The following is a 13,943-nucleotide window of genomic DNA, read 5'->3' on the forward strand; positions in this document are numbered from 1 at the left end:
CATAAAACACCCAGGGCTCCTCCCCGAGTGCCCCCCTCAATGCCCATCACCCATTTTCCTGGCCTCCCCGCCCACCCCCCAAGGGTTCTAAAGGCAGCTTTTCTCTCCTTCCGGCTAGCCTTTGTTTCTGCTCCTCCCCTTACCTGGAAAGCTCACCCCTCCTCTTTGCCCAACTCCAATCCCATGTCTATTGCTGAGGGCTGGATTCAAACACTGCCTTTTCAGCTTCTCTGTACCAGTCGCTTGGCGTATTGGAGAGATTGCTTTGCAATCGTTATGTGTGTCTGCGCGCGCGTGTTTTATCTGCCTCTATGTACTTGTTACCTCTTGCCACTGAATGCTGAGTAACAGCCAACCACGTAATCTCCCTGGCACACTGCATTACTGCAGATTTCGGGGTCATGCGGCTGTGAGCAGCAGTCCTGCAGCCACCTTTACTGTAGCTTCGTAAAACCCATCAGAGACCTCTGACATCCAGAGCAGTGAGATCATAAATTTGTGAGGTTTTTTTTTTTTTAAATGTTTATTTATTTTTGAAGGAGAGAGAGACAGAGTGTGAGTGGGGGAAGGGCAGAGAGAGAGAGAGAGAGAGAGAGGGAGACACAGAATCTGAAGCAGGTTCCAGGCTCTGAGCTGTCAGCACGGGGCTCGAACTCATGAGCTGTGAGATCATGACCTGAGCTGAAGTCGGCTGAGCCACCCAGGCACCCCGTGAGGTTTTTCTTATAAAGTGTGTTTATTTGAGAGTGAGAGAGAGCAAGCATGAGCAGGGGAGGGGCAGAGAGAGGAAGAGAGAGAATCCCAAGCGGACTTTGCACGATCAGCACGCAGCCCTACGTGGGGCTCGATCCCACAAACCGTGAGATCATGATGGGGTCTGAAACCAAGAGCCGATGCTTAACTGACTGGGCCACCCAGGTGCCCCTAAATTTGTGTTGTTTTAAGCCAGTAAATTGTGGTAATTCATTACAACAACAATGGAAAACTCATACAAAATCTGCATTAAATCTGTGGTAGTTTCATATTCGCTACTGCTCTAGGAAAGAATCCCTTTCCTTGCCTCTTCCTGCTTCTAGAAGCTGCCCTCCATCACATCTCCACTCTCTGCCTCTGACCCTCCTGTCTCCTTATAAGGACCTTTGTGATTACATTGGGCTCACCCAGATTGTCTAGGAAAATTCCCCATCTCAAGAGTCCTAACCTAATTACATCCGCAAAGTCCCTTTTGCCATGTAAGGTAACTGTGAACTTGTGATTTATAATAAGAAATATATATTTGGTCTTCACCCCTGTTTCTGGCAAAGAGTTCCTAAAACCCTTGGGATTTCCTAAGTGATAAGAGCGATAAAGTCTCATTATTCCCAACAAACCCCTTTCACCCACACCTGAGTGGATGTAAATGCGGTGAGTTTGGGAAAGCATCTGGGGATGGGGGGCTGGTTGCCAGGGAAATGAACCATGTGACCAAAGTGTTGAAACTTTCAGTCCCACCCTTCCTGACCTCCGAGGAGGGGAGAGGGGTTGGAGGTTGTTGAATCAATCACCAGCGGCCAATGAGTGAATCAATCATGCCTTTGTAATGAAGCCTCCATAAAAACCCAAAAGGACAGGATTCAGAAGCACTGAGATTGGTGAACCCGTGGAGATTCATGGAGAACGGTGCCCTTTGAGAGGGCATGGGAGCTCCTAGACCTCTCCCCGTACCTTCTATCTGGCTGTTCCTGAGTTATATCCTTTTATAGTAAGCCAGTGACCTGGGAAGTAAAATGTCTCTGAGTTCCGTGAGTCATTCTAGCAAACTGGTTGAAGAGATCAAGGGAACCTCTGATTTATAGCCAATCAGAACTACAGGTAACAACCTTGGCTTGTTAAGTACCGGCTACAGGGGGGCTGGGGCAGTCTTAGAGGTCTAAGCCTGAACCTGTGGGGGCTGATGCTATCTCCAGGTAGACAGTGTCAGAACTGGGTCGAGTTGTAGTGTCGGAGAATTGCTTGGTGGTGCGGGGAGAAAACACACACATGTCAGAGGCTCCAGGGATTAGAATGTGAACGTGTTTGGGGGCTACCACTCAGCCTACCATAGTCCGCCCTCTGGCCCCCGGAGACTGATGCCCACCCCCACCCCACCCCGTGCAAAATACAGCCAGCTAAACTGACTTGCACTCACAGGATTACTTATTCACCAGAAATTTAATGAGGATTTACTGTGTGTTAGGCCCTTTCATAGACACTGGAGATCAACCAGGAGGGCTCACATCTGTTGGAAGGAGAGAGACCGTAATTTTTTTTTTTTTTTTTTTTTTTTTTTTTTTTTTTTTTTTTTTTTTGGAGGGAGTATGTTATAGTGATAGATGGTGATAAGTGATTTTGGAGAAGAAAAAAAAAAACAGATGGACAGTTTAAGGCGGTTTGGTGGCGGGTGGGGGGAGGTCTCATCAACCCTGTGACTGAGGGAGCAAGTCAAAGGGTAAGTGAGGAGCTGGGAAGCCAGCACTCCAGGAAAAAAGAACTGAACTAGCAAAGGCCCTCGGCTGGAACGGAGTCTGGGGAAATGGACCAGAAGAGAAAGTGTAGACGTATTTTGAGAACAAGGAAAGCCATTGGGGTCGTTGAGGGGGGTGGAAATGGTCTCTCTAGTCAGATTGTAGAGATCTCTTGGGAGAAGAATACTGAAACCCTCCGGCCAAAGATAACCAGATGTACACCACATGCTGATACTCCACAAGGATGAGTTTATTCGCAGGGAGAGGGCACCCTGGAGGAGCTCTGGGGGGCCATGTAGGAGGGGGTGGGAGGGGGTTAGTCTAGCATTTAGGCTTATATTAGGTAATTTTAAGCGGCAGCTATACTGCCTCTGTGTTCAATACATACAGTCAGCAGTTCAGCGAGAGGGAACTGTAGGATTAATTTCAACACCTAGAATCTCCCCTGTTGCCCAAAGAGAAAGAGACTCATTCCCTTCTTCCCTTCTCAGAGCATTTCCTTGAGAAACTGCGTATGTGTCAATCTCTCCTCTGTCCTTTGATATGTACGCAAATCTTTTCTGTCAGTGCTATTTTTTTTTTATTATGGTAAACTACATGTAACAGGAAATTTGCCATTGAACTATTTTTAAGCATACAATCCGATGGTATAAAGGGCATTCTTTTTTTTTTTTTTTTAAACGTTTTTATTTATTTTTGAGACAGAGAGAGACAGAGCATGAACGGGGGAGGGTCACAGAGAGAGGGAGACACAGAATCTGAAACAGGCTCCAGGCTCTGAGCTGTCAGCACAGAGCCCGACGCGGGGCTCGAACTCACGGACCGTGAGATCATGACCTGAGCCGAAGTCGGACGCTTAACCGACCGAGCCACCCAGGCGCCCCTATAAAGGGCATTCTTAATGGCATATAACTGTCACCCGTATCTCTTTCCAGAACGTTTTCTATCACCCTAAACAGAAACTATAACCATTAAGCAATAACTCCCCATTGCCGCCTCACCCCCAGCCCTTGGTGACCACCAGTCTACATTCTGTGTCTATGTATTTGCCTCTTCTAGAAGTTTCACAGCAGTGGGATCATACGGTATCTGTCCTTCTGTGACTGGCTTCTTTCACTTAGCATAACGTCTTCAAGGTTCATCCGTGTTATAACACATATCAGTACTCCATTCCTTTTTACAGCTGAATAATATTCCACTGCACATATATATGACATTTTGCAAATCTTTTTGAAAGGCTAAACAAGCCGGGGCACCTGAGGGACTCAGTTGGGGCTGAGTTGGGTGGAACTCTCTCTATCTCCCTTTCTCTCTCTGCCCCTCCCCTGCTCACGTTCCCTCTCTCTCTCTCTCTCTCAAGAATAAATAAATTAAAAAAAATTTTTAAAGGCTAAACAAGCCTCGTGACAGTAGTAAAATTCAGGAATATTTTCCTTAAGGGCCTGAGGAACATCTCTTTGAAATGTAAATATCAAGGAAGATAGTGTCCCTATCTCCCTGTGACTGTGGGGGTTTAGCCTAAGCGTCTTGTTCCAAGCTGTAACCACTGGCCTGTGGTAAAGATAAGAAGTTTTCATACTTCCTTGAGCCAAAGGCAATTCGCTAGCACAATGTGTACCCCAATTACCAAATGAGCTTAGGATGAACTAGGAAATATGTGACGAGGTCCTCATCCCTGAGGACAAGTTAACATTCATCTCAAAAGCATGTATGTGACTCGATACTTGGCTGTATATCAAAAGAGTGGAATTTCTCCGTCCTCGTAATCTCATTAGCGGATTACCTGTGCTGTGCCTTAAGTCTGGTTTAATGCCTGCTCCCACTATTGAAACGACTCCTCTCTAGAATTGTGGAGAGGATTTTCTGGATTGGCAGGAGACTTTAATTGTTTCCCAATGGCGTCTTGGCCATCTTTGATCAGAACTGGGCAGGGGTACCTGGATGGCTCAGTCAGCTAGGTGTCCGACTTCAGCTCGGGTCATGATCTCGTGGTTCGTGGGTTCGAGCCCCGTGTGGGCTCTGTGCTGTCAGCCCAGAGTCTGGAGCCTGCTCTTGATTCCGTGTCTCCCTCTCTTTCTGCCCCTCCCCTGCTCACTCTCTGTCTCTCAAAAATAAATAAACATTAAAAAGATTTAAAAAAAGAAGAAGAAGAAGAAGAAGAAGAAGAAGAAGAAGAAGAAGAAGAAATGGGCAGAGGGAAGGCCTGGATGGCATCGATAAGAAAATAAGAGTTGTTCTTAAGAATGGCGTACCAATCACCTGTGCAGCTGTGGGGTCTGCCTTCCACCTAAGGGGCTGAACACTTTGGTTACTAAAGTCTTAGGGTCATTGGGGCTGATTTTCATATTCTTGTGGCCAGAGTGAAAGCCAGGGGAACATTTAGGAGCCACACTGGGGACATGGACCTAGACTGTGGCTGAGGAAAACGGAGAGGAGGAGACAGATTCACAACCATTAGGAGTGATCTGTTTAGAGAAGAGAATTGCTTCCTCGTTCCAAAAGAAGAAAAAGTTTTCTCGGAGAAACTGAGGCAGAGAGAACATACCCTCTGCCTGGGCGTTTGAATATGGATAGTGCTTCCCAGCACACTTAAGACAAGATCCCAAGCCTCTTTGCAGGCCCTGTAGGACCTGACAGAGGCAAGTAAGTACGGGCCGAGGTTGACAGCATGGAATCTGGGTCCGCCACGTCATTCCAGTTTATAGCTGCCCAGCTAAGCCTTTTCCCATTTCCTGATCCACAAAACCAAGGGCACATGGCTGTACTATGTTGTATATGCTGTTTAAGTTTGGGGTTTATTTGTCCTGTGGCAATAGTAACTGACATATATGCACGGTTTCATTTAATAGGAAGACCTGTTGTTGTCTTTCTTTTGCCTCAAAAAGTGACGTTTACTCAAAGAAAAACATGACAAGAGGTCCATCCCTTGGCTCTCTTCCTTCCCCCCTCCTGCTCCTCCTCAGCGCCACATGGACTGAACCCTGGGTAGGACTAGGTAGCAGGACAGCCCCTCAGATGAGGTCAGTCACATTGAGGGGCATCTCCTCAATGGAGGTGTGTAGAAGGTCTTGATGTCCCGAAGAGTCCTCTCGCCTTAGGGAGATCTGTTGTTTCTCCCACACAGTGGGTGGAGCATGTGACTCTTGATCTCAGGGCCGCAAGTTCGAGCTCCACACTGGGTGTAGCGATTACTTGAAAAAATTGCCAATAATAAGGCCACTTAAAAAAATAGATCAAGGCAAGGTCTTTAAAGAGGCAATTGATCTCCCGTTCATGCTCTGTCTCTCTCTGTCTCAAAAATAAATAAATGTTAAAAAAAAATAAAAATAAAAATAAAAAACAAAACAAAACTCTGGGCTGATGGCCCAGAGCCTGGAGCCTGCTTCCGATTCTGTGTTTCCCTCTCTCTCTGCCCTTCCCCCGTTCATGCTCTGTCTCTCTCTGTCTCAAAAATAAATAAATGTTAAAAAAAAAAAAAATTAAAAAAAAAAAAGAGGTAATTGAGTTAAAATGAGGTCATTAGGATGGCCCCTAATCGAACAGGACTGGTGTCCTTCTAAGAGGAGACTAGGACACAGACACACGCACAGGGAAGACCACGTGAGGACAGAGGGAGAAGACGGCCATCCCCGAGCCATGGAGACAAGCCTCAGAAGAAGGCCACCCTGCCCACACCTTGAACTCAGACTTCTGGCCTCTAGAACCATGGAAAAATACATTTCTGTGAAGCCACTCACTCTGGGGTGCTTTGTTACAGTGCTTTAGCAAACGAATACAATCAGTAACACACTTTTGAACAAATGTATTGAGGTGAAATTCACACGACATAAAATTAAACATTTTATTTTTTTTTAAGTGAGCTCTACACCCCACGTGGGGCTCTAACTCACAACCCTGAGACCAGCCAGGCAGGTGCCCCTAAAACTAAACATTTAAAAATGAACTACTCAGTGGCAGTTAGTACATTCACAATGTTCAACCACCACCTCTATCTAGTTCCAAAATATTGGAACAGTTTCTCCCCATTCCTCTATAACATACTTTCATCCAGTACTTTCCCTGTGTCGGGCACTGTTCTATGCACTTTACCTCAATGTACTCATTTAATTCTGTTGACAGTCCCATTCTTATTATTATCCCCATTTTACAGATAAGAAGCTGCCCCTCAGAAAGTCTGACCTGCTCGAGCTAAACAGCTCGTTAGACAATTGCAAATGATAGACAATTATTGAGGATCGACTATGTGTAGGGTCTGGGCCACGTCACTGGGCACCCACAGGTGATCAAGTGCCGTCCCGATGCTGAAGTTGCTTTTGATCTAGCAGGAAAGACAAAGGTTGGATAGTTATAAATTAATTAAGTAATGACAAGACTGAAAAATCCTGGGAAGGAATCATACCTGGGGCAGTGGGGCTGAGGTGAGGGAAGAAATGTCATCTGGAGAGGTTAAGCTAAGGCCTGGAGGAAGAGAAGGAGTAGCTCAAAGGAAGACATTCTAGCACAAAGTATATTCTAGGCAGTGGGGCCAGCATACATGTGAAGGCCAGCAGTGGAAGGAAAGAGACCAGGCTGGCTGGGGCATGGCTAGTGAGGGAGAGAATGGCTTCAGATAGGCAAGGAGAGGTAGACAGGGGTCTATCCCTTGGCAACAATGTTAGAGATTTCAGATTCATTTCTAAGGGCAGTAGGGAGCTATGGATGGCTCACCATCCACTGAGAGTTAACTTTATAACTTTATTACTTCCAGGGCATTCTGATTTCCAAATTGGGGTGGGGGCTACCTTGTTGAGCCTCTAAGTACTGACAACAAATCGTTCTATGCCTGTGTGCCCCCCCCCCCCCCCAACTGGCTTCGAACTCCTGGGAGGCAAAGACAGCATCTTACTCACATCTGTATCTCCAGGGAACACAGCACAGGGCCTGGGTTAGTAATAGTAATAGTAATGGTAATAATAGGCACAGGCACCAAAAAAGAGTGCCCACCCACACCTGGGTGGCAATTCCTGCTTTGAGCGTTCAAACCCAGGCTCTACCATTTTTTGTGCCTGTGACTTTGAACCAGTGGCTCCCACCTTTATGAGCCTTATTTTCCTTATTCCTTATTATTTCCTTAATGATACTAGAATGGGTATCATTACAGTACGTAACACAGAGGGCTCGAATAAGGAGAAAGAACCTGTAAAATGCTTGGCACGGTACCCTCTCAAGAATATTAAATTAGCTGTTATTACGGCATACTGGTTTAGAGCACAGTCAAGCACAAGCCAAGCGGATCTGAATTAACATCTAGGACGCGGGATTCTGAGTAAGTCCGTTTATCTCCCTGAAGCTCAGTTTCCCCATTTGTAACTCAAGGAGATAAAAGTTGGTAGGGTTATTGGGAAGATCTGATGAGCTCATGCACAGGAAGCGCTCCGGACACATAATCAAAAAGGGAATCTGCTTTGATCGCTGGTTCGCAGCCGCAGGGCCCACAGCACAGCTGGTTTGTAAGAACGGGTTTCCCTGGGTCAGCCGTGGCCCGCGTCGCGGGCGGACGGGGCGGGGGGGGGGGGGGGGGGGGGTGGCCACGGGTGTGGGCGGGGCGACCTGGGGCCCGGCCCCTCGAGGCGGGTGGGCGGGGCGAAGCGGAGGGCCCTGGCGCGCGCGCGCGCGCGGCGGGCCCAGGTACGCGGACAAGATGGCGGCGGCAGCGGTCGACAGCGCGATGGAGGTGGTGCCGGCGCTGGCGGAGGAGGCCGCGCCCGAGGCGGCGGGCCTCAGCTGCCTCGTCAACCTGCCCGGCGAGGTGCTGGAGTACATCCTGTGCAGCGGCTCGCTGACGGCCGCCGACATCGGCCGCGTCTCCAGCACCTGCCGGCGGCTGCGCGAGCTGTGCCAGAGTAGCGGGAAGGTGTGGAAGGAGCAGTTCCGGGTGAGGTGAGCCGGCCGCCCCGCCGCCCGCGCCCCCGCCCTGCGCCCCCTGGGCCCGGGCCTGGCCGGCCCGCGCCGCCGCCTCCCTGCTCGCGCGCGGACCCCTCCGCGGAGGCCACCCCCGGACCCCTGTCCGCGGACCGACAGACAAAGGCCTCCAGGCCGCCGGCTCCCCGGGCCCCTCGGGTCCACGCCGCTGCCCAAATTGCGCATCGGGAAGCGCCCGGCAGCCGGGCCCGCCTTAGAGGGTCACGACGGTAGGATCCCTGCTGATCCATCCCGCGCGCTTCTTTGTGCCCGACTCCGAGTTAAAATGTTTACATGGATCCGGCGATGCAATGATCTTAACAGCCCTTGGAGGAAGCGGACGCAGCATCCCCTGCTTGCGGGCGGAGAGCACAGATTTCGATGTGGGACCGCGGATAAATCTGGCCCTGGCACACTCGCCGTGTGACCTTGCGGGGTAGCGACTTCCCTTCCTTTTGAGCCTCATGCATCGACTTTAGGCGGTGATAATTAGACCTACCTTTTGCTGCTAGTTATTAAATGAGATGATGTGTAAGGAGCATTTACGCGGGGCCCGGCTCTTGGGAGGCGCGCAGGAAATGTTAGCAGCCCTTGTCGTCACTGTTATTGTTGCTGCAACTGGCCCCATTTTATAGATGGGGAGCGGAGACACAGCATTCCTACTGCTACGCCAAGGTCACGCCGCGAGCGAGCGAGTGCGTGCGTGCCGGGTGGAGATTTGAACTGGGTCCATCGCCAGGGCCCCTAGTGCCGCTAAAGCATACTGCTCTTTCCCTGTGTCTCAAGGCTGCCTTTGATTTCGCGTGTCTGCCTTTGAGTCTCTGTGAAGCTGAGGGGGTGTTTCTCTCCTTGTAGGTGGCCTTCCCTTATGAAACACTACAGCCCCACCGACTACGTCAATTGGTTGGAGGAGTATAAAGTTCGGCAGAAAGCTGGGTTAGAAGCCCGGAAGATCGTAGCCTCCTTCTCAAAGAGGTTCTTTTCAGAGCACGTAAGGATCTGTTGATGTAGCTCCCGGCTTTTGCCTACTGTGGTGCATGTGTCTGGGTCTGGAGGCTTTAGCTCATCCAGCTCTTTTCCGTATCCGTTTTTCAGTCCTCACAATCCCTTACTCACTTAGATGGCCGCAAGAGTCATTGTGTCCTTTTCCTCCTATCCAACAACACGAAGCCATTTGTCCCTGCCAGCTTTACTTTTCTAAAGCCAGCGAGAGAATGGGGCTGGAGGGGGAGGGACGGAACTGCAGCACAATGTAGAGGGAATCCAGATCAGCATTCTTTCCCTGCAAGGGGGTTAAACCTATTTTTCGGAGCCTCCCCTTGAGTTGGGGAATCATCAGTGATTGAACGCTGTACAGATTTCACCCAGTAGTTTTCCCGGAAGGGTTGGCGAAATTAATACAGTTTTTCTTCTCTGTGGCTTTGAAGATTCTAACCCGTGGTGAATAGCACTATTTGTTAGGGTAGCAGAGGATTAGAAGCGATCTGTAAATCAGAATTATTATTCCCTCAGCTAAATTATCTTACATTACATATCATTATCCCCGAAAAGTTTTTGTGTCTTTGTTGTTTTTCCTAATATTGCTGAAATGCAGGGGGTTTTGTTGTTTGTGTTTTCCCACAAAGTGTCTCAGAATTTCTGTATCAGGTCCTGGTTCTTTTTGTAACTCTGGGAAGTAGTTCACACTAATCTTTTAAATTTATTTCTTATTACAGGGGTTGGGGGGAGGTCTGGAAGTAGAGCCAGTCTGATTTATTTATTTTTGGTTTTTTTGTTTTTTTTAAGTAAACTGTATGCCCAATGGGGGGCTTGAACTCATGACCCCTGAGATCAAGAGTCACATGCTCTACCAAATGAGCCAGCCAGGCACCCCTGATTTATTTTACTATCATGGTTTACCGAAGATTAATTCCTCTTTTCCTCTTTCTTTCTTTCTTTCTTTCTTTCTTTCTTTCTTTCAAGATTTTATTTTTAAGTAATCTCTACACTCTATATGGGGCTTGAATTTACAACACCAGGATCAAGAGTTGCATGCTCTACCAACTGAGCCAGCAAAGCACCCCGATCAATTCCTGTTTTCTAATGTTAATTAATATTACTTCATAGGGTTCATACATGCAGAGTGTTTTCAAGGCTTTTCAAGTTTTGAAGGGGAAAATTTGAACTTTGGACAAATTTGAACTTATTCTTCTGTGGAGAATAAAACTAGATACTCCCAAGTATAATTCATTTCTATAAATAAACGTTCGTTGATATTAGGATGGATAGTTTATGTTCTGGATGAGCCATGTCCTGGCTGAAAGCATTCATACCATATTTTAAAAACTGGTACAAATTGTTTATGGGTGCTAGATATATTTGATGCACTTTGTCATGGGCTGCTGGTTTGCAACTCCTACTTCTAGTCCAACTGGTTTTGTGTGCATTTTTAACAGCCTGTGTGTTTGTCCAATAATGATGAATTGTTATGTTTCTTCCTTAGCTCCCTCTTTCCCTGTACCACTGCCTAATTAGAAGTATGTCAAAGACTTTGAACACAGTAGGAATATACTTAAGATTGATCAGTGGGTGAATGATTACTTTGGCTCAGGACTTTTCTATTCCTGTGTTCTCTGCATGCACACAGGTTGAGATGAAATTTCCTGGCTACTTTTAAAACCAAGTGGGGGGCGCCTGGGTGGCTCAGTCAGTTAAGCGTCCGACTTCAGCTCAGGTCATGATCTCACGGCTCGGCTCATGAGTTGGAGCTCCGCATCGGGCTCTGTGCTGACAGCTCAGAGCCTGGAGCCTGCTTCAGGTTCTGTGTCTCCCCCCTTTTCTCTGCCCCTCCCCTTCTCATGCTCTGTCTCTCAAAAAAATAAAAAAATGTTTAAAAAAAAGTGGAAGAATTAATAGAATTTTAAAGCTCATTGGTACCATCACCTAAATTTACAGAGGAGAAAATAGGCCCAGTGAGTTGAGTTACTTGCCCAAAGTACTAGACTTCTCTCTCTGGGTCTCTGCTCCTACTTGACTGCCTCACAAATTGCATGAAATCATTGTGAATTCTGATACTGAAGCTACAGACTATGAAAATATAATTAATGCACAATTGACAATAAAATCTGAACAACTTATTGATACTGGACATTACTTTCCAGCCATGGTGAGTGGTACAAGATAGCGTAGGATAGCAGTTACCACTGCCACGAACATGAGCACCTTTGTATCTCAGATCTGTGTATGAGAGTGACAGCACTGTTGCCTGTGACTGAGGCCTGTTTGTATATGTCTTCTTCACAGGTCCCTTGTAATGGTTTTAGTGACATAGAGAATCTTGAGGGACCAGAGATATTTTTTGAGGATGAACTGGTGTGTATCCTAAATATGGAAGGAAGGTAAGTCATAGTTTTAGCAGGGATTGTTTTTTGTTTGTTTGTTCTAATACTAATGCTCAGAATTGACTGCTGTAATTTGTATGTGGCCGAACCCTGGGACATGTGCTTCCAGATCTTTCATGTCTTACTGTAATTATATTTTTGAAAAATTCTGTGTAAATAATATAAATACACTAAGACAATTGATATTTAAATAAACCTTACAAAAATGTTTTTGGGAAGAAAAGAGAATGTGTATTTGTTCCCACTGTAGGTCACATACGGGGCTCTGGGAACTTGTATCTTGTATGCCATTTAGTAATATAAACTACCCTTCCTTTATTATGACCTCTCCATCCACCATCACTGAATTTGTCTGTTATGGGTTGATTTTTTTTTTTTTTTTTTTTAATTTCTTAGGCATGTCTTAATGGATGATTTTTTTTTTTTTTTTTTTTAACAATTTCTGAATTTGGGTAAGAAGTCATCTTACTTTGGCTATGAACATTCTAGGTATCTGGTTGAGTCCTTCTTTTATGTCTCCTGATCAAAAAGAATCCATCATCTCTTGGTTGTTGCTTACAAATTTTTATGCCTTCTATTTTCTGCTGTGAAAGTTAATTTCCAGTTTACCTAAAAAGATGACTTGGCTTCCAGTGTAACATACCTGTGGAAAAGGTTTTCTGCTCTAACAGTTTGGAAACTATTAGTGATGGAAGGTAGAAATGTAGCTTAGCATCTTCCTTAAGAGACCTCATTGTGATATGTCTCACAAACAAGAAATAAGGTATTCTTCATGTTGTTTTTAAAGGGATTTAGGAGAGAGAAATGTCTGTCAGTGGAACAACTGTAGGGGAGAGGTAAGATGTGCCACTATTCTAGGCCTTGGATGAGTTCAGATGCAGAGGTCATTTTTCCGTTTCTATTTTGGTTTATCTATAAATGAATTAAAGTATGATCTAATAGTCAGCATTGTGCAGCCTTAAAAATAAAAGCTGGCTGTCTTTTTTACATATATATGCGTATACTTTAAAATACATAAATGTAACATATATACTAAGTTTATTAGTTATTTTAGGTTTTTTTAAATTTTTTTTTTTTTTTAACATTTATTCATCCTTGAGAGAGAGAGGCAGAGCATGAGCAGGGGACAGGGAGAGAGAGACACACACAGAATCCGAAGCAGGTTCCAGGCTCTGAGCTGTTTGTCAGCACAGAGCCCGACACGGGGCTTGAACTTACGAACTGCGAGACCATGTCCTGAGCCGAAGTCGGAGGCTCAACCGACTGAGCCACGCGGGCGCTCCAAGTTGTTTTAGTTTTGATTTGATGTTGAGTGCAAACTTCGTTTCTTTTTGCTTATGCTGTTTCTCCCTTCCTCCTTCCTCCCTCCATTTGTGTTGGTTTCCCAGCCCCGCCCCTGTAATTAACTTAGGTTGCCAACTTCGGTTGTGTTCCTCATGCCAATATGCATCGACATACGTGGGGATGGGAGCACATCGTTATTTCACAAAATTGTGATCATTAAATAGGTACTTTCCTGTATCTTTTTTTTTTCTCATTCAGCATTACCTTGTGGAAATCTAATCAACTGATTTGATTCATTTTATTAACAGCCTCTGTTTACAGTATTTATTAACAGCATACTGTTTACAGTATGTACCACAGTTTATTTAACTACCCTGCTATCGATGAATAACCACTACCTTCTCCATCTTACGTTCCTGGGGAGGGTGATGTTTTTCGTGGTGTCATTTCTAAGTAATAGGCTCGTAGGAATGAGTGTCCCAGGTCAGGCTATAGAATGTTATTGAAAAACATAAAAGATAGCGTGTCCTTGGGTGGGGAGACTTATTATCACAAAAATGTCAGTTCTTCTAAAATTAACACATAACCCTAGTGCCATTCCATTTCAGTTCCAAAAAGAGTTTGGGGACAGGAGTTTTTTTTGTGTGTGTGTTTTAATTGGATAATATTGGCATAAAATATATTGAGAACAATAAATTCACTAGAAAAGCCAGAAAAAACAATTTTTAAATAATCACGATGTAAGACTTGCATCACTAGATGATAGGGCATATGATAAAGCTAGCTGTAATCAAAACAATATAATGTTTAAATGAAAGTTGAGAGCGACATCAGTGATGATAATTCAGAAACAGGT

At 45.8% G+C, this 13,943-nt stretch overlaps 1 protein-coding gene across 3 annotated transcripts in view; it reads left to right on the forward strand.

Annotated features, from left to right (window-relative positions):
• The first annotated feature begins 8,137 nt into the window (after positions 1–8,137).
• Positions 8,138–13,943, forward strand: part of FBXO21 (F-box protein 21) — a 49,142-nt gene continuing 43,336 nt past the window's right edge. For 2 of the 3 annotated variants that reach the window (XM_058691155.1, XM_058691156.1), the window contains exons 1-3: positions 8,138–8,402; positions 9,279–9,414; positions 11,706–11,800. In XM_058691155.1, coding sequence (XP_058547138.1) covers positions 8,164–8,402; positions 9,279–9,414; positions 11,706–11,800 — 470 coding nt within the window. In that variant the 5' untranslated portion in view covers positions 8,138–8,163. Of the gene's footprint in view, positions 8,403–8,582; positions 8,860–9,278; positions 9,415–11,705; positions 11,801–13,943 lie in introns of those variants that run through there. The other variant, XM_058691157.1, reaches the window with a different exon arrangement.

The sequence above is a fragment of the Neofelis nebulosa genome, chromosome 11 (assembly GCF_028018385.1).
Source record: "Neofelis nebulosa isolate mNeoNeb1 chromosome 11, mNeoNeb1.pri, whole genome shotgun sequence".
Classification (NCBI taxonomy): Eukaryota; Metazoa; Chordata; class Mammalia; order Carnivora; family Felidae; genus Neofelis; species Neofelis nebulosa.